The sequence below is a fragment of the Rutilus rutilus genome (genome assembly GCF_951802725.1).
Source record: "Rutilus rutilus genome assembly, chromosome: 4".
NCBI lineage: Eukaryota > Metazoa > Chordata > Actinopteri > Cypriniformes > Leuciscidae > Rutilus > Rutilus rutilus.
Genome location: NC_140212.1, coordinates 16,820,921 through 16,847,168, shown reverse-complemented (window position 1 = coordinate 16,847,168; position 26,248 = coordinate 16,820,921). Strand labels below are relative to the sequence as shown.

Here is a 26,248-nt window from a genome sequence, read left to right as displayed (position 1 = left end):
TCATTAAAAACATATAATACTGCTTCTATTATATATTAACGTATTAGTAGTTTTTAAGACATTTGGACCACTTACAAAATTAACATTATAATTGTAATATATTTTTGCCTTTTAATTGAATTGGTCAAAAATGCGCGTGAACGCGGAACTCTTCTGCAGTACACGGCGCGCACTCGAGCGCAGGTCTGCTGTTTATCGCGCGCGCACTGATTACTGATACTGATACTTAACGGACATAAAGCCGGGAATAAAAGCACTATAAAGTGAGTAACCATGATTATCTGCTCGTATTGTTATTACGGATGCATAAAGAAAAACTAAACTTTAAGTCAGGAAGTGTGTGATAGTAATACATCGTGAGTTGCTAGAACTTTTTTTTGTAGCAGGAAGTCAAATGTATATATTTTTGTACATTTGCCTGTAACGTTACTGTGTTTGCATTACAGTGTTCACGGTATGGATTACTGTTGATATTAAAGTATTTTTCGTGAACAAGTCGTGAACATGCAAAAGTTTCTGATTCTCTAGAAAAAAAGAGGAACTTGCAAAGTGCACCCACACTTGACTCTTGTTCCACTTATAGAGATTAAACGAAAATGTTTTTGTTTTACATGTCATCATGATGTCTTACTCTCTCTTGACATTGTCAATTTGACTATTTTACTACTGCTTTACATTTCATTACAATAAGTCACTTACTGAAATATTATTTTTTACGTATTTATGAGTTGCCTACATTTACATTTTTTATGGCTGCATTTTAAGCATAATACATTTAAATACTCAAAAATGTCTGTACATGAGGATAACATGAGCCATGAAATCTTGGCTTCTCTTTCTATAGATGTGGAAAGCCGTGGTGGGACATGATGTTAGTGTGAAGGTCGAATCAGAGGGGGACGATTGGGAAACGGATCCAAATTTTGAGGTAAGCAGACAGGGATAATACTTAAAAGCTCTCTAAAGACACTACTGTAAAGTACTAAGACACAAAACTGCTCCTGGAGGGTAACTCTCCTGCAGAGTGTTGCTCCAACCTGCCTCAACACAAATTCTAGTATGCCTAGACTAGTAAGACTTTGATTAGCTTCAGGTGTGTTTAATTGGGGCTGGAACTGAACTCTACAGGACAGTGACCCTCCAGGAGCAGGATTAGACACCCCTGGTTTAGAGTTAAGATTTCTATATTTTAAATATAAAAATGTGTCTGTGTTTCAGAACGATGTCTCAGAGCAGGAGCAGAGATGGGGTGCCAGAACCATAGAAGGATCAGGCCGAAAAGAACACATCAGGTAACAGTGGGAAAAAAAAATGATCTCGAGATTTTAAATGAAATAGCAGGTTGCTTTAATGGCACCTTGTTGCAATGCATTGAACTGAAAGCACTGCTGAAAAGAGTGTCACTCTCTGGAGTGAGGAAATAGGAAGTAGAAATGCTGCCGACTTGAGTTGCATTTCCAAATATGGACTGATAAGTTCACGCTCACGTCATGTCAGAAGCGGAATGAGTTGTTGCACTGACACACGGCATTTTAAATATAAGATATATCTATAGATTTTATTTTCATAATGTTCATGCTGAACACATAGATGAGCACCGTAAACAAATGCAAAGATTTGAGTGCATAACAAAAATGCCACATTCCATGGTAAATATGCAGCATGTAGTAACATGCGATGTGCCTGTTTTTGTGTGCAGCATTGCAGATCTCAGGGAGAATGTGTCTCGGGAACATGAGGTGGTTAAGAAGAAAGAGATGGACCAGGGCCCTAAAGCCTCTTACGGCTACGGAGGGAAATTTGGAGTGGAGAAAGACAGAATGGACAAGGTTAGACTTGAGAACAGGCCAAAATGTAAAGGTGCCGTCACATTTACCGTCACTCTGCAAATTTTCGCTCACTGAATCCAGTCATTTCAATAGGAATCCACACAACTGGGAATTTTTTTTTACGTGATGGCAAAAGATTTCCCTAGGCAAATTACGCAGATTCGCTGCACTGATTTACAGAAAGCTGCTTGGTTGAAAGTGACTTCTGTGTGAGCTCTGCTTCATACATCGCTTCATTATTAATAATAGAAAATTGGCATCAAAAGCTTACTGAAAATTCACTAATGTGACCCCACTCCTTATGTCTACAAATATTTATCGGAGTGTATACAGTAGTGTACAGTAACTCGTTTGTATACAGTAGTGGCCAAAAGTGATGTCCGACCTAAGAAAATTGACATCTTCACCCTTTATTCAAATCATATTAAGAATTTGTTAAATATTTTGTAAGGTTATTGCATAGTTGTGCTTGGAGTCAATTGTTTTATTGGCGATAACGCAATGAAACATGCCAAATTGTGCGGACATCGTTTTTAGCCAGCCTGTCATTCAAATTAATTATGAACACATGCACACACAAAAAATATTGATTATGGTGTAGTTAATGTATGCTTTTTCCTGTGAGCTTTTTATTTTTCTATTTTTTTTTTTTTTTGCATAGTTGCTGTAGTTGCCCTTTTTTGCCAAATAACTTCGTCAGATTAATACCTTAACCATATTTTAAAAATATTTTCCACATATTTTGATGGTTAAATCAAACTTATAGGGCCATTAAAAACAAATATCCCCCTCTGGACATCGCATTTGGCCACTACTGTATGTATGCATATTCAAACAACGCTATTAGTTTGATGATGTTTGATGTGTTGCATTTTCCCAGGGTGCTTTAGGACACAACTACGTGGCGGACGTAGAACAGCACTCATCCCAGAAAGATGGAGCAAAGGGTTTTGGGGGAAAATATGGTGTTCAGAAGGACCGTGTGGACAAGGTTAGAAACCCTCTCATCACTGTCCTATGATTAATAATTTAATAAATGTGGTTGAATAATATGAATAAATAATATTTATAAACTTTTTTCATTGATTCACTACAGTCTGCCATGAGCTATGAGTATAAGGGTGAGGTTCAGCAGCATGCATCTCAGAAAGGTACTCATACATTCAAAACACTTCAGGCACTATGCATCTTCTCTTCTATTTTGTCTGTTCTTTCTATAATAGTCACTTCTTTACTGTTCATAAGATTACGCTAAAGGTTTTGGTGGCAAGTATGGTGTACAGAAAGAGAGAGTTGACAAGGCTGCCCTGGGTTACGACTACAAAGGCGAGACTGAGAAACACCAGTCGCAGAAAGGTCATTTCAATCTCTGCTGTTATTTAAACCAGCATCCTGGTCCTCGATCCATATTTTGTTGTCCTTTTGGTGGAAGAATTGTTTAAAGCATAATTCTGTTTTCTGAACTTCTCACAGACTACTCAAAAGGCTTTGGAGGAAAGTACGGAGTGGAAAAAGAAAAGGTTGACAAGGCTGCTTTGGGTTACGATTATAAAGGAGAAACTGAGAAACATCAGTCGCAGAAAGGTACATTCAATCTCTGCTGTTATATTGACCAGCATCCTGGTCCTTAATCCTTGCTGTGGCCTATTTTTGGTGGAAGAATAGTTTTTAAGGCATATTTCTGTTTTCTGAACATCTCACAGACTATGCAAAAGGTTTTGGGGGAAAATACGGCGTGGAAAAAGAAAAGGTTGACAAGGCTGCTTTGGGTTACGACTACAAAGGAGAAACAGAGAAACATCAGTCGCAGAAAGGTACTGTACATATTTCCTGAGATCATTTGACTTAAGGGGAAACTCTCTCAAAACTCTTATTTATTCTGTTTTGTAATGATTGTAATAGCAGGGGCTGCATTGGTGTCACAACACTTGGCATCCATCTCTGAATGTTTGTCCTTTGAGGGTCCTGGGAACATGAGTCCCCCTGCCACAACTAGTGCTCCCTTTTCTTACTTTTTGTAACAAGGGTGACAAAAATTGTGTTTTCTATTGTAAGATGATTGAAAATAGTAGCTGGGGGTCCCAGTGATTATCTTGTGCTGTATTCTCTGTCGGGTCGTGCTTTATGCAGTTTTCTGAGAGCCCTGATATTCATCTTCCTTTGCAAGTCTCATGGCCTGAGGCTTTGAAGACCTCTGATAGTCAGAGGCTCTTGGGAACCAGTTCTGATTTTCCAGATAACTAATATGTCAAAGTTCATATCAAAACATGTGATGTATTAAACTGACAGCTGAAGCTAGAGATGCAACACTTGTTATTTCAGACTATGCAAAGGGTTTTGGAGGACGTTATGGAGTCGAAGCTGATCGCATGGACAAGGTACATTTCGAAGATTTTTATTATGCCATCATTATTTGTGTTGCACTTACAAGAAATAGTTGTGAGATAGTTACACTGCGAAAGTTACAGTACTGTGCAAAAGACTTAGGCATGTTAATATCCCCCCCTCCAAAAAAAATGGTTTTAAGTCAGTTATTTCTATCTTTTGCTGTAGTGTGTCAGTAGGAAATATCAGTTCACATTTCCAAACATTCTTTTTGCCATTAATTGTAATAATCCAGTGAGATTTGTGTATGCACAAGGAGTCTGAACACAGCCAGGATGATCTGATCTCACCATCATCGAGTCCGTCTGTGATTACATGAAGAAACAGAAAAAACTGAGACAGACTAATCCAGAAGAACTGCAGGAACGTCTCTAAGAAAAACTATGCACAAGTGTACCTGGACAAAAGCCGTTTTAAATGCAAAGGGTCGTTACACCAAATATTGATTTGAATTAGTTAATAGAAGTTAAACATAAATAAATTCAATTTGTGATTTTATTTTTGAAAGCATTCTCACTTTACAGCATTTTAACACAAGTGCCAGTACTTTTCACAGTACTGTTGCATTGCTGATAGGTTTCTTCAAGCATCTTGGAGACGTTCCCGCAGTTCTTCTGGATTAGTCTGTCTCAGTTTTTTCTGTTTCTTCATGTAATCACAGACGGACTCGATGATGGTGAGATCAGATCATCCTGGCTGTGTTCAGACTCCTTGTGCATACACAAATCTCACTGGATTATTACAATTAATGGCAAAAAGAATGGTTGGAAATGTAAACTGGTATTTCCTACTGACACACTACAGCAAAAGATAGAAATAACTGACTTAAAACCATTTTGGGGGGGGGATTAACATGCCTAAGACTTTTGCACAGTACTGTATGTCAAGTTACAATTACAAGAATCAAAGTTTCAATTGTGAAAAATAGTCACTTACGAGAAATATAATCACAGTTGTGAGATATAGTCACATTGCTATATACGGCAAGTTGAAATTATGAGAAAAAAGTCACAATAGTGCAAAATAAAGTTGCACTTTCGAGAAATATAATCACAGTTGTGATATATATCAATATGCAAGTTGAAATTTCGAGGAAAAAAGTCATAATTGTGTGATAAAGTTGCACTTACAAGAAATATAGTCACAGTTGTGAGATATATTCACACTGCAATATGTACGTTACGTTGCAATCGTGAGAAATAAAGTAGCACTTTTGGGAAATATAATCACAGTTGTGAGATAGTCACACTGCGTTATATACGGCAAGTGTAGTCGCAATTGTGAGATATAAAGTTGCACTTAAAAATAATCACAGCTGTAAGATATAAAAGCACAATGCGAGAATTACATAAAGGTGCAATTACGAAAAATTCTTTTAAATTCTCTTCTTTCTTTTTTTTTTTTTTTTACTGTAAGGCAAAAATGGGATTCCATACATTATTCATTTGGTTGGACAGTTTCCCAGTGAATGTACATTGAGTGTGTTTTTTCTCCTCACAGAGTGCAGCTTCCTTCAGTGAGATGGAGTCACCATCATCAGCTTATGAAAAGCCTCAAGCTTTCGAGGCCTGTGAGTGTTTGTTGTACAGGTCTTTGGAAATGTAACATTTAATATGATTGGTTTTGAGTAGTGATGCAATGGCATTCATGCATTTTAACTGTTGAATAATGGTTCATGTACTGTTCAGGGACACTGTAAATATTTGATTATCTGTTCTTGGTGTTTATAGCAACTGTAGGAGCTGGAAACCTTAAGGCTCGGTTTGAGAACATGGCGAAGTCCTCGGATGAAGAGAACAGGAAGAGAGCCGAGGAGGAGAGAGCCAGAAGACTCGCTAGAGAGAAGAGAGAACGGGAAGAGGCACATCGCAAACAGGAGGTACACATTTGATATATATATATATATATATATATATACACTGCCGTTCACAAGTTTGGGGTCGCTAAGATTTTTTATGTTTTTAAAAGAGTCTCTTCTGCTCACCAAAGCTGTGTTTATTTTATTAAAAATACAGTAAAAATTGTGAAATATTATTCCAGTGTGAATCAGCTTTTTTCTATGTGATTGTGAATATATAGTAAAGTGTAATTTATTCCTGTGATCAAAGCCGAATTTTCAGCATCATTACTCTAGTCTTCAGTGTCACATGATCCTTCAGAAATCATTCTAATATGATGATTTGATGATCAAGAAACATTTATGATTAATATCAGTGTTGAAAAAAGTTCAGATTTCTGTGGAAACCGTCATACATTTTATTTCTCAGGATTCTTTGATGAATAGAAAGTTCAAAAGAACAACATTTATTTGAAATAGAATCTTTTGTAACATTATAAATGTCTTTATTGTCACTTTTGATCAATTTAATGTGTCCTTGATGAATAAAAGTATTAATTTCTTTAACTTCTTTCGAAAAAAAAAAATTCTTACTGACCCCAAACTTGTGAACGGTAGTGTGTGTATATATATATATATCTATATATATCTATATATATCTCTATATCTATATATATATATATATATATATATATACAGTGAGGAAAATAAGTATTTGAACACCCTGCTATTTTGCAAGTTCTCCCACTTGGAAATCATGGAGGGGTCTGAAATTGTCACCGTAGGTGCATGTCCACTGTGAGAGACATAATCTAAAAAAAAAAAATCCAGAAATCACAATATATGATTTTTTAACTATTTATTTGTATGATACAGCTGCAAATAAGTATTTGAACACCTGTCTATCAGCTAGAATTCTGACCCTCAAAGACCTGTTAGTCTGCCTTTAAAATGTCCACCTCCACTCCATTTATTATCCTAAATTAGATGCACCTGTTTGAGGTCGTTAGCTGCATAAAGACACCTGTCCACCCCATACAATCAGTAAGAATCCAACCACTAACATGGCCAAGACCAAAGAGCTGTCCAAAGACACTAGAGACAAAAGTGTACACCTCCACAAGGCTGGAAAGGGCTACGGGGAAATTGCCAAGCAGCTTGGTGAAAAAAGGTCCACTGTTGGAGCAATCATTAGAAAATGGAAGAAGCTAAACATGACTGTCAATCTCCCTCGGACTGGGGCTCCATGCAAGATCTCACCTCGTGGGGTCTCAATGATCCTAAGAAAGGTGAGAAATCAGCCCAGAACTACACGGGAGGAGCTGGTCAATGACCTGAAAAGAGCTGGGACCACCGTTTCCAAGGTTACTGTTGGTAATACACTAAGACGTCATGGTTTGAAATCATGCATGGCACGGAAGGTTCCCCTGCTTAAACCAGCACATGTCAAGGCCCGTCTTAAGTTTGCCAATGACCATTTGGATGATCCAGAGGAGTCATGGGAGAAAGTCATGTGGTCAGATGAGACCAAAATAGAACTTTTTGGTCATAATTCCACTAAACGTGTTTGGAGGAAGAAGAATGATGAGTACCATCCCAAGAACACCATCCCTACTGTGAAGCATGGGGGTGGTAGCATCATGCTTTGGGGGTGTTTTTCTGCACATGGGACAGGGTGACTGCACTGTATTAAGGAGAGGATGACCGGGGCCATGTATTGCGAGATTTTGGGGAACAACCTCCTTCCCTCAGTTAGAGCATTGAAGATGGGTCGAGGCTGGGTCTTCCAACATGACAATGACCCGAAGCACACAGACAGGATAACCAAGGAGTGGCTCTGTAAGAAGCATATCAAGGTTCTGGCGTGGCCTAGCCAGTCTCCAGACCTAAACCCAATAGAGAATCTTTGGAGGGAGCTCAAACTCCGTGTTTCTCAGCGACAGCCCAGAAACCTGACTGATCTAGAGAAGATCTGTGTGGAGGAGTGGGCCAAAATCCCTCCTGCAGTGTGTGCAAACCTGGTGAAAAACTACAGGAAACGTTTGACCTCTGTAATTGCAAACAAAGGCTACTGTACCAAATATTAACATTGATTTTCTCAGGTGTTCAAATACTTATTTGCAGCTATATCATACAAATAAATAGTTAAAAAATCATACATTGTGATTTCTGGATTTTTTTTTTTAGATTATGTCTCTCACAGTGGACATGCACCTACGATGACAATTTCAGACCCCTCCATGATTTCTAAGTGGGAGAACTTGCAAAATAGCAGGGTGTTCAAATACTTATTTTCCTCACTGTATATATATATATAGAAATGCTCGCTGCACTTTTATAGAAACTCAACAACAACTCGACAAAAATAGATAGCCCACCCACGCACACCAGCCCTTTCTTTTTCATACACTAATAAACACTTAGCTGATGATCTTCTCTTTTAAGGAGAAGAGCGAGCATGAAGAGGAGGAAGAGAATCAGAGACCTCCATCTGTGCCAGCACCCCGGAATCCCCCAGAGGCGTTGGTCAGAAGACTGCCTGAAATTCCCAGAGATGAACCAGAGACAGAAGCTGAGGCAAGACCCTTTTTGCTATATTGTTGTTGCTTGTTGCTCTTAAAAAAAAAGAAAGAAAAAGTTTAGACATACTCTAATGTTCACAACGCACAACTCCTACACAGACCATATACGGAAACCAATATGACATCACAACCATGAGCACATTAACATACTGATGCCCGCGTTTTTACATAAACATCTATTCAGTACCTAGCAACCTGGTGGGGTTTTAATTACTCATTTCACATGCGTACAGCCAATCATAACACAGATGATTTATATACAGGTACAGTAGCAAAAAGAGTGTGTTAAATTCTAACAGTGACAGAATGTCCCAAAATTGATAAAACTGCGGAATATTACCCCAAATTGTGAATTGTTTTCCAGATTCATTAATCGGAAACAACTCAGAACATCCTACGCTAACACTTTATTTTAGTGTCCTTAGTACATATGTTACATTAACTTACTCAGAGGTGTAAAGTCCAGGTTCAGAAAGTAAAAGTCCTCCTCTGTGTTTTGTTCCAATCACCTGGATTTTTCAGTTTTTCAGCAGTTTTTTAGCCAGGAGAATTAGTGAAATCTATGGAAGCTTGTTTCCGCCACAGAATAAAACATTTTAAAAGATAATTGCGACTTTTTATTTCACAATTGCGAGTTTACATCTCGCAATTCTGACTTTATTTCTCAGAATTGCGAGATATAAAGTCAGAATTGCGTGTTATAAAGTCAGAATTGCGAGATATAAAGTCAGAATTGCGTGTTATAAAGTCAGAATTGCGAGATATAAAGTCAGAATTACGTGTTATAAAGTCAGAATTGCGAGATATAAAGTCAGAATTGCGTGAAATAAAGTCACAATTGCGTCTTATAAAGTCAGAATTCTGACTTTTTTTTCTCGCAAATGCGACTTTATATCATATGGAAGCTTGTTTCCGCCACAAAATAAAACATTTTAAAAGATAATTGCGACTTTTTATCTCAGAATTGTGAGATATAAAGTCAGAATTGGGTGAAATAAAGTCGCAATTGCGTGTTATAATGTCAGAATTGCGAGATATAAAGTCAGAATTGCGTGAAATAAAGTCGCAATTGCGTGTTATAAAGTCAGAATTGCGAGATATAAAGTCAGAATTGCGTGAAATAAAGTCGCAATTGCGTGTTATAAAGTCAGAATTGCGAGATATAAAGTCAGAATTGCGTGAAATAAAGTCACAATTGCGTGTTATAAAGTCAGAATTCTGACTTTTTTTCTCGCAATTGCGACTTTATATCACGCAATTCTGACTTTATAACACGCAATTGTGACTTTATTTCACGCAATTCTGACATCTTTTCTCAGAATTGTGAGATATAAACTCACAATTGTGAGATATATATATATATTTTTTTTACCTCAGAATTGTTTATATCTCACGATTCTGACTTTATAACACGCAATTGCGACTTTATATCGTGCAATTCTGATTGCGACTTTATTTCTCAGAATTGCGACTTTATATCTCGCAATTACGACTTTATTTCTCAGAATTGCGACTTTATATCTCGCAATTGCGACTTTATTTCCCAGAATTGCGACTTTATAACACGCAATTCTGACTTTATATCTCGCAATTGCAACTTTATTTCTCATAATTGCGACTTTATTTCTCACAATTCTGACTTAATATCTCGCAATTGTGAGAAAAAAAGTCAGAATTGTGAGATAAAAAGTCGCAATTATTATTATTTATTTTTTATTCATTGGCGGAAACAAGCTTAATATCTTAAGCTCCATAATATCACGCAATTCTGACTTTATAACATAATTGCGAGTTTATATCTCGCAATTCTGACATATTTTCTCCAATTGTTAGGAAATTTAAAGTCCAATTGTAAGGGAAAAAAAGACGGACTTTTTTTTTTTATATACCTCAGAATAGTTTATATCTCACAATTCTGACTTTATAACACGCAACTGCGACTTTATGTCATGCAATTCTGACTTTATATCTCCCAATTGCGTATTATGAAGTCAGAATTGCGTGATATAAAGTCGCAATTGCGAGAAAAAAAGTCAGAATTCTGACTTTATAAGACGCAATTGCGACTTTATTTTACGCAATTCTGAATTTATAACACGCAGTTCTGACTTTATAACACGCAATTGCGACTTTATTTTACGCAATTCTGACTTTATATCTCGCAATTGTGAGATAAAAAGTCGCAATTATCTTTTAAAATGTTTTATTCTGTGGCGGAAACAAGCTTCCATAGAAATCAGCTGGCTGCGTTCATGGGTGGAATAAACATATGGCAGGACTTTTACTTTCTGACCCCTGGACTTTACACCTCTGAACTTACTGTAATAATAACAGTAAATGATGCATAATTACATGCAACTAATCTTAAACCAAACCCTAATCCTATAATCCTATAGTGTGTACATGTAGTTAATGAATGTTACTCAGTACTTAAATGTATAATTTCACTGCAATGAGAACACTTTAAAATAAAGTGTAACTGACCCTAGCAAACGCATAATATCGTGGTAAAACTACAGCAGTGCCTACAAATTTTCTTCTGAAAAATTTAAACAATCTTATGGTTGATTCTTATGTACCCATGAAGTTGTTAAAATGTAAGACACAATTAAGTCAAGTAATAAACTGTCATAGTCTTTTTAAGCTCATATACTGAGAGAATTGATCATCAGTTTCTCTGTGTGTGTTTCAGGTGGAGCAGCAGCCGGAATATGAGGAGTTGCCATCTCTTCCGCCCCGCTCGGATGACCTGATTGAAGAGGAGGAGGAGCCGGAGCAAACATATTCTGAATGCGATCCTGACCCCATACCTCAGGACCAAGATTATGAGGATATTGGCCTGTGCACAACCGCAGGTTTGACACACACTATTTACTACATGTATTCACTGTGTGGGAAGTATGATCAGTGGTTCAAATTACTATTTTTGTGATTGTTAACAGCTGTAGTTCCTCTTTTATTTATTTTTTTCAGTGACTGTTGATAACGATTATGAAGATCTAAGTGGAGGGGGATTTACAGCCAAAGCCATTTATGACTACCAAGGAGGTACGTACAACCATAACAACAGATTAATGACATTGTATCTTCTTGAATAGTTTCTTAACTGACTCTAAATAACTATGTAATTTATTTTCTGAGTGTTTGTAGTTTTGGTTTAGTATTATGAATTTCAATCATACTTTTGCAGAGGCCAGTGATGAGATCTCCTTCATGCCAGATGACATCATCACTAACATTGAGATGGTGGACGAGGGTTGGTGGAAAGGAACGTGTCATGGTCGCACAGGCCTGTTTCCTGCCACCTTTGTGGAGCCCATGTAGTTACCAATAATCAATGATCAAATGTATGCGTATTAGCCACTTGCAGACAATTATCTTTTATTTCATTTTGCTATGACATACAGTACAAGTGCAATATACTAACATGTTTTTATGAGCCTGTATCTATTAACAGAACAACATTTTCCTTTCAAGTCACATGGTTAGTTACCAGATAACGTGGACATGAACTGTTTTCTATAAAGATGTTAGATTGGATATATATATATATATATATATGATTATTTGCACTACCGTTCAAAAGTTTGGGGTCGGTTTTGTAGTGTTTTTGAAAGCAGTTTTTATGTTCACCAAAAATACAGTAAAATAAAGTAACATTATGAAATATGACAATAATTTTTTCATATATTTTAAAATGTAGTTTATTTCTGTGATGGCAAAGCTGAATTTTCAGAATCATTACTCCAGTCTTCAATCATTCTAATATTAGTTAGTTGCTCAAGAAACATTTATTATTATGATCAATGCTGAAAACAGTTGTGCTGCTAAGGAAACCATGACCATTTTTTTCCAGAATTCTTTAATGAAAGTATACAGCATTTATTTGAAATATTTTTACTGTCACTTTTGATCTATTTAATACATTAGTGCTGATTAAAATTATTAATTTCTCTATAAAAATGTATTTTGAACGGTAGTGTATATATTATGACACATGCAATCAATGTCTAACTAGTCATATTTTTCAATGACGTTTTTGCCACGGTCCGAATATAATAATATTTTAAGCTGTTAGCTGTTAATTTCATACTTTATTGCAATTATAAAGACTTTTGCTTGGTACAAAGATTTACCATTGTGCTTTATAGATACACATAATTTTATGCTTCAAGATTTATATGCCAAGCAACTGGCTTTTGCTCTTTTCTTCGACTCAGTGTTATGCATGTGTTGACCACAAAATAAAAGACAACATTTCCCATGAGATATATTGGATTTATTAAGATAAAAAAGGATGCACATCCATAATTATTCTGTCTGCAAAGAAAATACATAATACTTCACAACTTTAAAGTAAAGCAGACCCACAGAATGACATGGATTGAAGTAGAGAAAAACAAGACTTTTATTGGAAGAGTCGTGTGTGGTACGCTGAATGCAGGTAACGTACAGTGTATTTACTCTCCATCACATCGCACAGTGATCACCAACAGATCACAATTACATTTTACAATAGCAAACACTGTAAAGAATATTTCTGCACGAGGTCATGCAAAAAGTCCATAGAAACGTACAAACCGTACATGAAAGTGATGCACAGCGAGGCTCCGATGTAGCTGATACTGGAATAATGTCCATGCTCAAGCAGTTCAGTTCATCTACCAGGCGAGACCCTTCTTCGTCTTAGGCTTTTTGGCTTTTTTAGCCAAACGTTTGGCTTTCACTTTCTTCGCCTCCCTTTGGTTCATCCAGACCGGATACCGCCCTTGATCGTCCAACATTGTCTTTTTACTGCGTTTAGTGTCCAAATCCATCTTTCCACCATCTTCTGCAGAGCAACAACAGATATAATTTTATATGATAAAATAAAACGCTTACTATAACTAGAAGTGCTAAGTGTTTCTATAAAAGCTCACCATCTCCTTCATGCATCTCTGCATCTTTTGATTTCTCCTTCACTTTCTCAGGTGGCACCACGGTGGCGATCTCAGCTACATCTTTCATGGTGATCTCTCCTTTCTCTCCCTGACCCAGCACTGTTTTGAGTCGTGCCAGTTCTTTGGGGGCATTTTTCTTTCTTTTCTCCGCCCTCATCTTCCTCCTCCACTTGCTGCGTAAACTCTTTGCCATCCTGATGGAAACTAAGGTGAGAAAAATGACACACAAAAAAAAGATATATATATATGCAGTGCACACGCACAGATATACATATATAATATAAAGAGAAGTATACTTATATCTCTGTGGATTTTATGTATGTATATATATATATATATATATATATATATATAAATCCACAGAGATATAAGTATACTTTTCTTCCTGGGCTGAAAAACACAATGTTTCCTTGATATTTCCACATGTTTGGTATCTCCCTCATCAGACATCTGAATCGCTTTAATAGCGCATTATTAGAGTAGCCTATATGACCCATGACTCCTGTAGCCTGTCAATCTAGTTAAACACCTAACTTTACGTTAAATTGTGTAAAATTGGTCACTACATAAGCACTAATACATATCAGACATGACAACCTCACATATCTGTTGTCATCTTCATAACCAATCACCCGTATATATTTGAGTATTTTCAGAATCAAGAGATTTGTGTAAGAAAACTCAACTGAAAATTATTGTTAGCCAGTTAGCCACCTCATATGCAAAACTAGCTTTCTACTTTAACAGACATCACGTAAAAGCACCACTTATAGACGTAATTAATGCCAATATACGGACGAACATATTTATTCTGTGTTTACACATCTTCAAAGCTGTATTTATATTCGCAGTGTGTAACTTACATGGATCTTCACACCGCCTCTGGATACACGTGTATGTGTGTACAACTGCCGCTAAGGAAAAGTTCTGTTACGACAGTTCCTGATTTGCGACAAAACATCCCGTGTTGACGGCTCGCGGGGGTCGCGCGCTTTGTCCAGTAGATGGCGACAGAACTGCGGCCTACTTTCAAAATCTTAAACATTTCAAAATTGCAGGTGAGTTAAAGTACAAAAATACCGGTGAAAAATGTATTATAAATGATGTCCTCCTTCCAAATGAAGCTTTGTCTTCATTTAGAGGTGAAACGCTTTCTTAACTCCTGGTTAAAATGCCGAGACAACTATTAGTAAGTTGATTTATCCCCAAAATGTGTAAACACTGTTGCTCTGTGCCCTAAGCTCTGTTTGTTTTGACCAGCCCAGTATGTCGGCTTTTGGCTGAACTAACAGTGGTGTTGGACAAACTGTTTGTGTGACTCATGGCAGATGGAGGGAAGACGGGAAAACTCATTTGACAAATATAACGTTAATTATTTTTTGCAATTCCATGTGGTGAGGCTAGCAGTGCTGAAATTACACAGCCATGGCTCGACAATGCTTTTTTCTTTACTGTGTTGAGTGCTGACCAAGGGGTCACGGTTTGGCGGGTTAGCATTGTAGATGCAGTTTTCAGTTGCAAATACTACATTATATTATTGTAGATTTTTGGCCAATAGTTGATTTTTTTCAAGTGCTTTTCACTGTTTATCTTTGACATTTGGTGTGTTTTCCTGAAAAAAAAAAGTTTAATGTATATATATATGTATGTATGTATGTATGTATATATATATATATATATATATATATGTATGTATATAGATATACATATATATAGATATACATACATACATATATATATATATATATATATATATATATATATATATATATATATATATATATATATATGCACACATATATATACATATAATAAATATATATATATATATATTATTATCATATATATATTTGGAGTACACTAGCACAGGGCTTTTCAAACTATGGTCTGGGGACTCAGAAAAGGTTCTATGAGGTCTGTAAAAAAGCTGAGATAAAAGTTGTGATTTTATTATTACATAATCTTTTTTGTTTTCTTTCTTTCTTTTTTTGTAGGGCTGTCAAAGTGTAAAACTGCCCTGGAAAGATATACATACTGTGAACAATTCTATACAACTAACTGAAATTAAAACAAATTGAAATTGTTTCTCTAAGAAGATGCACTTGATACAAAGTAAATATTTTCTAGATTATGTGTATTTTTATATTTTATTTGAATTAATGTTCATTTTATTGATTAAATTATTTGAATTAATGTCAATTTTTATTTTCAATTAATATAAATTTTATTTATTTGAATTATTTATTTTTAATTTATTATTTTATTTAAATTCTAATTGAGTGTATAGGTTTTTATATATGAAAATATATAGCTGCCTTCATATTTTAGGAGAGGGGGGTCCCTTTCAAGGGGATCATTATATTTGGGGGCACATAGGATCAAAATGTTTGAAAACCCCTGCATTAGCATAGTTTAGATACAATCATTTTTATTGTATTTTTTATTGAGTCTTGATTATAGAAGCACGAGTAATGTGTGATTTGATTCTTGGAGCTCTCTTCTTTCTCATAATATTTCCTTTGAAATAGCTGTAGCCCCCCCTCCACACACACACACACACACACACACACACACACACACACACACACACACACACACACACGTCTGTACTGAACCTTGCAGTACTTTGTACGTGAGCAGATTATAGTGTAACTCCAATGTTGAATGGAAGAGAGATTAGTTCTGTTCTTCTCACACACAAAACAAATACACACACGGCAAAGAATTAGACAGGCTTTTTGTTCTACATGGATGGTGGATATTGTTCTTCTCTGATATTGGGTGTCAGGAATTGTCTCGGGATATGTTTAACAGTCCTGATATTTCCCTCATGTTAACATCATCAGGACATTTACAGTGGACTCCTTTTAGCTTTTCTATAAATAACACCCAGTGCTGTATTGCCCCTCTACAGCCCCACAACTAAGTAGATTTTGGTAACACTTCATAGATAAAGTAAACATACGGAGCATAACCTGCAACCAGTCTGCCATGGGACCAGCAAACACTTGCATCAGGAACGAAAACTGAAAGGCCCATCTGCTGGGCTGTCCCAGTGACATTGCCCTTGGCAGTCAGCTGAGGTCTCTATGTAGAGGGGGGGGAATTGTGTACCTTGTTGTGTGTTTGTTTTGAATCCCCCAATTAGGGTTCCTTCAGTGAGAGTGATGCGTCTGTGTGGAATAATTAAGTCCCAGGACATCATGTTCTGAAATGATCAGCATGCAAACAGCACACACAAACACACACAGTCTGCGGCTCTCTTGCACACCCGCTCACTACTTGTAACCGAATGCGTTGTCTCATTGGGTGTGTGAATGTAGCATGGACAATATTTTGTTATAATTTGAGCCTTTTTTAATCACAGCTTTATTTACACTGCAAAAATATTTTCTTACTCAGTAGGAATATCTAAACATTCTTAAACCAAGATACATTTATTTGAGAAGCAAAAGTCTTACTGAAAAATTGTTCAAAATGAAGTGAGTTAATGCTCAAAATAAGAAAAAATAAATAAATCTGCCAATGGGGTCAGATTTTTTTATTTTTGTTTACCTCACTGAGGTAAATCTTTTCTTGTTTTAAACTAAAATTCACTTAATTTTGATGTTTTTTGTAAAGAAAACAAGACCTAATATTTTAAGTGATTTTGCTTCTCTGAATATATCTTTATTCAAGATTTGTTTTAGATCTTTTAAAGGAAAAATAAGACAAAATACTCAGCAAGATGTTGTTGAGTACGTTAGCTAATCTTATTCTAAAAATAAAAGAAATAAATAAAATGTACATATTGGGTAACATTGGTATTTTTTTTTTTTTTTACTATTTTATAGATTTTTGGGATTAAATAAAATATAGCTATTTATAATATCAACATTTCTTTACATTTGTCAGTGAATATTTCACTGAGCTATAATTTCACCTAATATTTATGTGTGCTATTATTTAGTTTGTTTATTAGCTTAGTATGTTGCCATCAACCTCATTTGGAAGTTGAGTTTCTTAAGGTGGACTATTTGTGTGTTGTGTGAAGTTGCCGCCTGCATAGCATTCCCTTTGTTTGTTCCAGAGGGGCCGTTCACACAGAACGCGTTTTTGCATTCCTTTTTTCATTGTTTTCCTATGTAAACATGCGCTGGACGGACGTCTTTGACTGATGCGCTTGTGTCTTCTCCTGTATCTCGGGTTTTAGGTTTTAGGCTGTTCTAAAAACGTGGCACTTAAATGAAAAGAGTTCAACTTTTTAAACCTTGCGTTTTTTCCTTCCGCTGTCACGCATCTCGAGCTTTTGCATTTTCTGTTGTTTTCCTTTGAAAACGTGCGCTAGTCAGACATCCTTGACCAATGCAATCCCGTCTTTTGCAGCGTCTTGCACGTGATATGGCATTTTAAAAAACAGTGCTAAAGTTAAAATAAGTTCAACTTTTCCCACACTCCACTGCCCTGCATCTTGCGGTTTTAAACACAAAAACGTGTTCTGTGAGAATGGCCTTTTAGTCCAGTCATTTTATGAAAAAAGGTTGAACAAATTGCAACAGAAGCAAACTCAACTGATTTTGTATCCTCAATATGTCCTGAGTAAGGAGGGGAAAAAAAATCCCAGAAGAATCCCATTAGGGGAAAGTTTCGAAAAAGACCCAAATATAGCCTATTCATACGCCTATTCATTCTTTTTCTCACGTGAATAGGGAATTTTTTTTTAACCTTTAGATATCACCATGAAAATTACTGAGTTGATTACTTACAACAAGACAAACAAAAAATGTATTACAAGTTTTTTTAAATTGTTTGTTAACAACATGGACAAACGGTGCATAATCTAATTACGTATGTGCTAATTTGCATAAATTCCACAACAGATCTAAACATTGGGTCTAGCCAGGTGAAAATGTCTTGTTGAATCTTCTTGACACATAACAGTAAAATACTTAATGTTAAGGTCTGAATGGAACCCGTTTAGGCTACCCATGAGCATTAATACAGAGGCAGGAAGAAGTACTTTAGAAACCAGCCTTTATTAATTATTATTGCAGAGATGGGGTTCGGGGCTGGGTCCGTGGGACTGTTTCTGGGGATTCACTTTTTATTTTGCCTACCTTTTGTCTTCTGCATTCTCCTTACCACTGTCTCCTGTTCTTCCCTCAGACTCGTCCCCCAGAAACAGTCCCACAGACCCAGCCCCAAACCCAATCTCTTAAAAATTAATAAAGGCTGGTTTCTAAAGTACTTCTTCCTGCCTCTATGTATTAATGCTCATGGGTAGCCGAAATGGGTTCCATTCAGACCTTAACATTAAGTATTTTACTGTTATGTGTCAACAAGATTCAACAAGACGTTTTCACCTGGCTAGACCCAATGTTTAGATCTGTTGTGGTATTTATGCAAATTATCACATACATAATTAGATTATGCACCGTTTGTCCATGTTAACAAACAATTTCAAAAAACTTGTAATACATTTTTGGTTTGTCTTGATGTAAGTAATCAACTCAGTAATTTTCATGGTGATATCTATTCTATTCTATGGGATTCTTCTGGGCTTTTTTTCTCCTTCCTCAGGACATATTGAGGATACAAAATCAGTTGAGTTTGCTTCTGTTGCAATTTGTTCAAGGTTGTCCCCCATTTTGGCTTAAAATGACTGGACTATTTTAGAAGGTAACACAACAGACACCCAGGCAGCTCAGATATGGGAACAGGGCTACAGTCGCCAAAAGTAAAATAAAAGAACTGAGGTCCCTTCACTTCTTGTTCATTCATTGTTTCTCTTGCTGCTCTTAGGATTGCCATCATCATCCCCAAGCCTCTGGTATCCAGTAGAGACAGCTGACGCATCAGCTTCGGCCTGATACACTGTCATGTGCGGCGTAAACGCTCAGGAGGGACGTTGCTCTTGGTTTTGGTCTCCATGGAGCTTAACTATAAAGGCAAGCATCGACTGAACAACACTGAATAACCCAGGTGAAAAAATCCAAACTAGAAAATGAAATGTGAATCCTCTGTTCCTCAGGATTTTGTCTCAAGACAGTTTGTGAATTTCCAGGTCTACCCTACTATCTTTGCTGGGTGGGTTTTCTTATTTACAGAATATGAGGAGACTTTCACCCCTCATAACCTGCTTCTCCTTGTAAAAAAAAAAAAAAGAAAGAATCTAGATTAGTTCTTGGGCATTTTTATTATGATATCATAATAACACACGACTGCCGTGAGTGTTGTTAAAGGCCAGTTTATCACTGTATTATTAGAAATTTCACACTACAACCGCAGGCTACGTTCCCCAATCTCTATTACTTTTTCATCATGGGGAAGTTGATTACCCCACAATGGTGGGTTATATGACTCTCTCTCTCTTTGTGTGTGTGTTTGGTTCAAGGCTGCATTGGTGGTCTGTGTACTTTTTTTTATTGTGGTTGCTTCTGGTTTTAAAATCAATTTGTTGAGTGAGGTTTATCAGCGTGCCTGTAGCATTTTTTTTTTTATCCCACATATTGACTCGCAATGTGAAGAACGTTATTGAATTGCTTTAATAGAGTTATCTCTGTGCCATCTATTTGCAATTAAAAATTGTTTGGACAATGTACATGTGCATCTGCATCTAATACTTAACAGCTGTAGAATGTTGCATACCTGATGGTGAGGTTATAGAAAATCAAATTTAATGTCAAGTTCAACTTGCAAAAGTACATGATGTGGAAAAAAGTTGCCATCTGCAAACAATTGATAAAAAAAGCCTTTCTTAGAACTGAACTGATCCAGAACGAAACTGGTTAAAATGTAATTTTTTAGAGAGTTACCGATAAACCATTTAAACTAGTGGGTTTCACCCTTTTTGACTAACACAATATTCAAAGTCCACCCTCCATATAGGCTAAGTCTAATTCCAGTGTGTGTTTTTTTTTTTAAATGAATAGAAACAGGGAGTATTGATATATTAAACTAATTAAAGGTATAGCGGAGGATTTTCCCGAATTTTAGAAAAGAACCGCCCTCTCCACTTTTTGAAAAAATGCACATGCGCAACACTCTACCTGCTCCCGAGAGGGAACGCCTATTAAACGTGTGCACGAGAGAGCATGCACGAGCTAAGCATAGCTTACATTAACTTTTACTAGCAGTGATTTTAAATGGATTTCTCCAAATAGCATGCCAAACTCTACCTGTCGAGTAGAAACTTCGCGACTGAGGCATCAGTGGGAAGCCCAACCTGTGTTTTGAGCGCACGCCATCTTGTGAATCGTGTGCACGAGCACGTACGACGGCCTTACGTAAACATATCACCAGAATGATTGACACTCACACAGAATGATAGAGTTAGATTACTTTAATACAGTAGTGGACAAAAGTGATGTACGGCCTATATGAAAATTGACATCTTCACCCTTTAGTCAAATATTATTAAAATGTTTGGCCAGGCTTTCATACAAAGAAATTATGAACACATGCAAAAACAAGAGAGAACAAACAAAAGATTAATAACTGGGGTCAATGTATGCTATTTCCTGTGAGCTTTCTGTTTTTATATGCATTTTTTATTTTTGCACAAAATAAAAAGCTGTAGTTTGCCTTTTTTGCCAAATAATTTTGTCAGATAAATACCTTAACCAAGTTTAGTGTTTTGTTCTTCCCTCATATTTAAAATATTTTGAACTCATGAAGGTCATTAAAAAACAAATATCCTCTCCGGACATCATTTTTTTTATTTTTTTTTTATTTTTTTTTTATTGGTATTTAGCAAGACAACACATAATGAAATATTCAATTAAAAGTAAGAAATTACAGACTGTCTCAATTTAATCCCTTCCAGAACCCTCCCACCCACAAAAAAATAAAAAAAAATAATAATAATAATAATAATTAAAAAAAAAATCATAACCAAATAATTGAAAATAAATAGATTCAAATAAACATTCCTCTCTCTAGTATTGGTCTTTCCTCTTTCCAGTAACAGTCAATTATTGTGTAATAGCATTAGTGTCATGAGAACACAGTAAACCTTTTATGTACGGACATCACTTTTGACCTCTTGTAATAATGTATTCATTTAAATACTTTTAAGTCATCCATAACAGTTTGATGAGACCCCCTGTTTAAGAATCACTAGTTTAAACAATTTTATGATTTTTTTTTTACCGAAGTTCACACTTAAATGTTGCAATTTAATGGGTTTACTGTTACTGCTAATAATGCATATTATGTTACAATAGAGTATCTTAATCTGCTTATTTTCTGAGATATCCTAGTGGCACATACTCCATATAGAAAACCCTATGTTTTTTAAGGTCTGTCCAACATGTGCACTCATCTCACACTAATCTGTAATCAAGCGATGTAAACAGTATGGCAAACAAGATGCATATGTACTCAAGACAGCAATGCACTCCAATTCAGTGAGCTAATAGTGTGTAAGCGGTCCATCTGTGGTGTTGCTCATGTGCTGCTCTTGTTAACTCACTTTTTAGCGGCCAAATTAACCTTGGAAGGTGGATTTGAACATTTCCATCCGCTTAAAGAAATCTTACCCCGCTTCCAACAAAACAGGGAAAACAAAAAAATCTGGACTATGCATCACTGTATGTTTAAGTGAGAATCAATGCAAACACGCTTATATTGTAGTGAGGACTAATACTGTTGTGATTAATTATTCATGACCATCATTAAGCCATCGATCGCATGTGCATAAATCGTCAGTTTGAATACATGTTGCCATGGTGAAGTGATTAAAATGTATGGAATATATGGAGGTGGATGAATTATAAATGGAATGTGTGTAGTCAAGGTTTATAAACACTGTGATTTAGAATTTCCTGAAAGAAATCACAGTGCTTGAAAGGCCACTTTGCCATATGTTATGACCATTCAGCATGTAACTTTATGTACTGTTTATATGTATTGGGTTTTGGGTATATAATTAAATATATGCAAGGAAAACAAGACCAATCAGTCATGCTAATAGATGAAGACCATATTAATTATTTATGCAAATTAATTATGCAAATACCAATGATGCCATCATTGTTGGTCACATTTTGAATGCTGAACATTCAAGTAATGTAAAAACAGATGTATTTAAAAAATAATACACGCGTAAGGCTAGTTATATGCAAAAGGGCTTAAATGGAGTTTATATGTAATGCACATTTAATACCCTTAAATAGAATGTTTGAGGAATATTTTTCTAGAATCCTATGAAATGTCCTTCATAAATATGGCCATCCAAATTTGCATATCACCTATTCCAGTAGTTTTCTACCATTTTGACACTGTTGTCCATAACAAAATTCCAAGACCCTAATAACTTTTCCAGTTGTTTGTGATTTACTGGATAAACATTTTAAAAAATATATATTTTTATTTACAATTTCTACAACAAAATATTTTAAAGCTGGGCATAACTAGAAAAATGCTGATTGAGTTATATAATTTTGATTCATTTTAATAATTTCTTCAGTAGAATATCCAGGTTTCTCTAGACAGTGTGAATTCCTGTCATTCAAATGAAAAAAAACTTTTTGTACAGAATAAGAAATATCCTTTTTTGGTTTATCTTATTGCTGCAAAGAGGTTAGCAACTCATTAAAGCAAAATCCACAGTAGCAAAAAGACTACATGTGACTATTTTGGGTAACACATTTAAATTTACTGTAGTTTTACCAATTATATTTTAGACGACCATCAAACTCTGATTTACTTGTAGGGCTTGTAAATCAGTTCTCATTGGGAAATGTTTCTTTTAGTGAGAATGCTGTGATACGAGTTCCACACATTCTGCTTACACTTGCATTTCGTGACCCGTTTCATGGCACTGTCACCATCTTGTTTCATAATCACTCAATCAGCACATGTTGTCATCCGCTGCTGCACATTCTTACCTTGAGGTGACACTTGTTCTATACCTTCAGAATAGGCCGCTTATATAAGCCCTGCTTTTCTGCGCTCGCTCACTGCTCCTGCCCAGCAGGGGGAGCAACACCTGGAGGGCCTGAATGTGCAGATGTACAGTTGGGTGGCTGCTACATGAGTGTGCAGGAATATGCCAGGCTGAGTGCTCTGCCCTGGGCTTCAGTGCCCACTACTGCCCATCTGGGGACACTGGCAGGCCACCACAAATTCAGCTCACACCACTGCACAGGCGCTGAGGGTCGTTGCATTTGTCCATTTCTGTAGATGTTTCAGACAATGCATAAAACATTAAAGACATGTCTGAACATCTCATTTAAATGAAAATATCTATGTATATATTGGGCTATATTGTCAGAGTGAGAAAAATTATATTTATTTAAATATATAGTATAAGTATTTGTTTAATATTAACAAATTGCTTTAGCACACTAACAATATAAAACCCAATGATGTAATTAGTCTATCAGTTATTAAATACAATATCACACATAATAGTTTTTTTTTTAACTGATATATGTATGTAATTTTTCATATTATGCTGTCATGTTGTTATCGTACTAAAAGGAAATTATTAAAATATTACTTGGTAATTATTTACTTTTTAAGTTGTCAGAAAATAACTTTTAAAGATTTGTTTCTTACTGTAAAATGCTACTGATGTCAATAGAAAATAGAAAATTTGATAATGCAAATGTAAAAAAAATGCATAATTCAGTAATGCTTTAGGTCCACCTTAACTTGACATCTCTAAAACTGAATTATTACTCCCTAGCACCGCTTGCGATCCTTCATTTAGAAAACCCTTTCCTTAAAAGACAACACAAAAGATGACATATTGCTCAGAGTCTAATGCGGCCATCAATAACACTGACAGTATTGATCATTTTTGTTGTATAGAATGAAGTTCTCACATCTCCGTAAAACATCTTGTTAGCAGTGATCCTGTGGAAGCTTTGCCACGATAGTGTGTATTTGCGTATTGCAGTGTTTTAGAAACTCCCTCGCAGATGGCTGTATTTATATATAAAAAAAAAAAAAAAAAAAAAGCAGGGATATGCATGTTTTCTTCTAGAATGAGAAGGCTGACTCTGCTTTTGCAGAGATTAATATTCCTGCTCACCATTCGCATTCTGTTAATAGATGTCTCTTCAAAAGTTCCTTCAACACCTCCCTGTGGACTTTTATAAAAGTCAATCTTGAGCACATTTTCACACTATTAAACAGTGTCCTAGAGTGTATCACAGGAGAATTGACATTTTATTCTAAAATTAATAAAAAAAAAAATTCTCCACACAACTACCACGCTCAAAATATTTATTTAACACTATATTGTTGTGGAAAGGACGTTGGTGGAAATTGTTTTGGAACAAAGTAGTCGTCTCCTGTGCTTTGCTAAGGCTACTTCATTGCTAGAATTTTGTGTATCGTGAATATTTTTTTACTAATTTTGCGTAATTTGACAGCTCGATTGGAAATGACACAATAATATTCTGTTCACAAGTTTTTTCACACATCTCAAACATGCTCTTCACTGGAACGGTTTTGTTCTTTGGCAAACAACTACGCGAACTTTACAAAAACACTTCGTTATTAGGAGTAAAATTGTTAATTGTTATGGGATTAAATTATGGGACAGTCATCATATTTAAAAATGCATATAAATCGGTTTCACGCAATAAAAATGGTGGTTTATGGTTATTTCACTTTTTGTTTGATGAACGTATTTCTATGCTGAACACTTAAAACTATGACAATCTAAAGTTTCTATGATGGATTTTCATACTTTTCAAATGCAAATGCTAAAATAGAAAAAATAAAAGACGAAGGTATGAAAGAGTTCTGTGATTTTTGGCTGTTTTTACAAATAACTTTGGAGGGAACTGTAAACAAGCACTTTTGACAGCATCCCTTACATTAATTTCAATCCGTCCCTTGGTCTGTAAAATAAAACAAAACTTGTACAGTAATGCACTTTCACTGGAAGTCTGTGGGGTGAGACTTTGCACAGGCTTTGAGAAACTGGGTATTTAAAAATGTGAGAATCTAAGACATTTTTATATGTAGTTCTTAGCACAGTTACTGGCATGGCTGCAACTCACTGATGCTCTCCATCATCCTGACTAGATACAGACCTTTGACTGTATTTACACAGAAATGATGTGACAGATCGGTGATGAATGGGATCGGGAGGACTTTCCCCATTGCTGTTTTCCAGGATCTGGCCGCGCTCCAGAGCTGACGGGACTCTGAGCTCAGAGGGTCCCTGTACAGCTCAGGTGGATTACTGTAAATCGATCACAGAATTGATGGGACTCCAAGCTTTCGCCTTAGCCTGACAAAGACAAATGCACTTAGTGAATAACGATTAGAAAATGCTAACGATACCTTTGCGACAGATCAAATACTTTCACTGTGATCTGTCTGAGTTTGATTTAATTGGCTCATGTGAATTTTTTTTTTTTCTTTTTTTTTTCTTCTTCATAGTAAATCAGTGCTCACCATATATCAAGCCTGCTTAGTGGTCTTTTCTCATAGTCTAGACTGACGGTTTGCTCAAGTGCTCATGCATGGGCACTATCAACATCCTGCCTTTATGCTGAGTCGGTTAGCTTTGTTCGGCATCTGTTGCCTAGCAACACGTTTTCCTGCCCAGTTTAATCTTCTGCTGCCTCAACGGTGAAGAGTCGCGTCTATGAGTTTTGTGTCTCCCTCTTCACACACCCCTTACTCAAATAGAGTGGTGCAGGGATGACGTATTTTTGTAGGCCAACACCC

At 36.0% G+C, this 26,248-nt stretch overlaps 3 protein-coding genes across 4 annotated transcripts in view; 2 read left to right on the top strand and 1 right to left on the bottom strand.

Moving 5' to 3' along the window:
- The first annotated feature begins 145 nt into the window (after positions 1–145).
- hcls1 (hematopoietic cell-specific Lyn substrate 1) lies at positions 146–12,900 on the top strand. The gene is made up of 16 exons (XM_084408388.1): positions 146–263; positions 845–928; positions 1,219–1,292; positions 1,700–1,829; positions 2,710–2,820; positions 2,926–2,980; positions 3,075–3,185; positions 3,303–3,413; positions 3,533–3,643; positions 4,152–4,207; positions 5,715–5,784; positions 5,945–6,093; positions 8,497–8,628; positions 11,326–11,488; positions 11,607–11,681; positions 11,824–12,900. The coding sequence occupies exons 2-16, from the start codon at positions 845–847 to the stop codon at positions 11,955–11,957; spliced, it is 1,566 nt and encodes a 521-aa protein (XP_084264514.1). The 5' UTR covers positions 146–263; the 3' UTR covers positions 11,958–12,900.
- A 123-nt stretch (positions 12,901–13,023) lies between these two features.
- Positions 13,024–14,521, bottom strand: llph (LLP homolog, long-term synaptic facilitation factor). 2 transcript variants are annotated; one of them, XM_084408392.1, is made up of 3 exons: positions 14,437–14,521; positions 13,553–13,777; positions 13,024–13,461 (listed from the first exon to the last, which is right to left on the bottom strand). In XM_084408392.1, exons 2-3 carry the CDS (start codon positions 13,764–13,766, stop codon positions 13,295–13,297), a joined length of 381 nt encoding a protein of 126 aa, XP_084264518.1. In that variant the 5' UTR covers positions 13,767–13,777; positions 14,437–14,521; the 3' UTR covers positions 13,024–13,294. The 2 variants fall into 2 exon arrangements, with proteins under 2 accessions (XP_084264518.1, XP_084264517.1); XM_084408391.1 differs by having other exon boundaries at positions 13,024–13,464; positions 14,437–14,512.
- ppfia2 (PTPRF interacting protein alpha 2) overlaps positions 14,507–26,248 on the top strand; it is a 214,742-nt gene continuing 203,000 nt past the window's right edge. Inside the window, exons 1-2 of the mRNA XM_084408382.1 lie at positions 14,507–14,631; positions 19,355–19,534. The gene's annotated coding sequence lies outside the window, so the exon portion shown is untranslated. The remainder of the gene's footprint in view (positions 14,632–19,354; positions 19,535–26,248) is intronic.

Bases quoted from the DNA above. Each gene is read 5' to 3' on its own strand.
- hcls1 (XM_084408388.1), top strand. From the start codon at position 845: ATGTGGAAAGCCGTGGTGGGACATGATGTTAGTGTGAAGGTCGAATCA. The intron at 929-1,218 runs GTAAGCAGACAG...TCTGTGTTTCAG, and splicing joins AAACGGATCCAAATTTTGAG to AACGATGTCTCAGAGCAGGA. The intron at 3,414-3,532 runs GTACATTCAATC...AACATCTCACAG, and splicing joins GAAACATCAGTCGCAGAAAG to ACTATGCAAAAGGTTTTGGG.
- llph (XM_084408391.1), bottom strand. From the start codon at position 13,766: ATGGCAAAGAGTTTACGCAGCAAGTGGAGGAGGAAGATGAGGGCGGAG. The intron at 13,465-13,552 runs GTGAGCTTTTAT...GTTGCTCTGCAG, and splicing joins AGAGATGCATGAAGGAGATG to AAGATGGTGGAAAGATGGAT.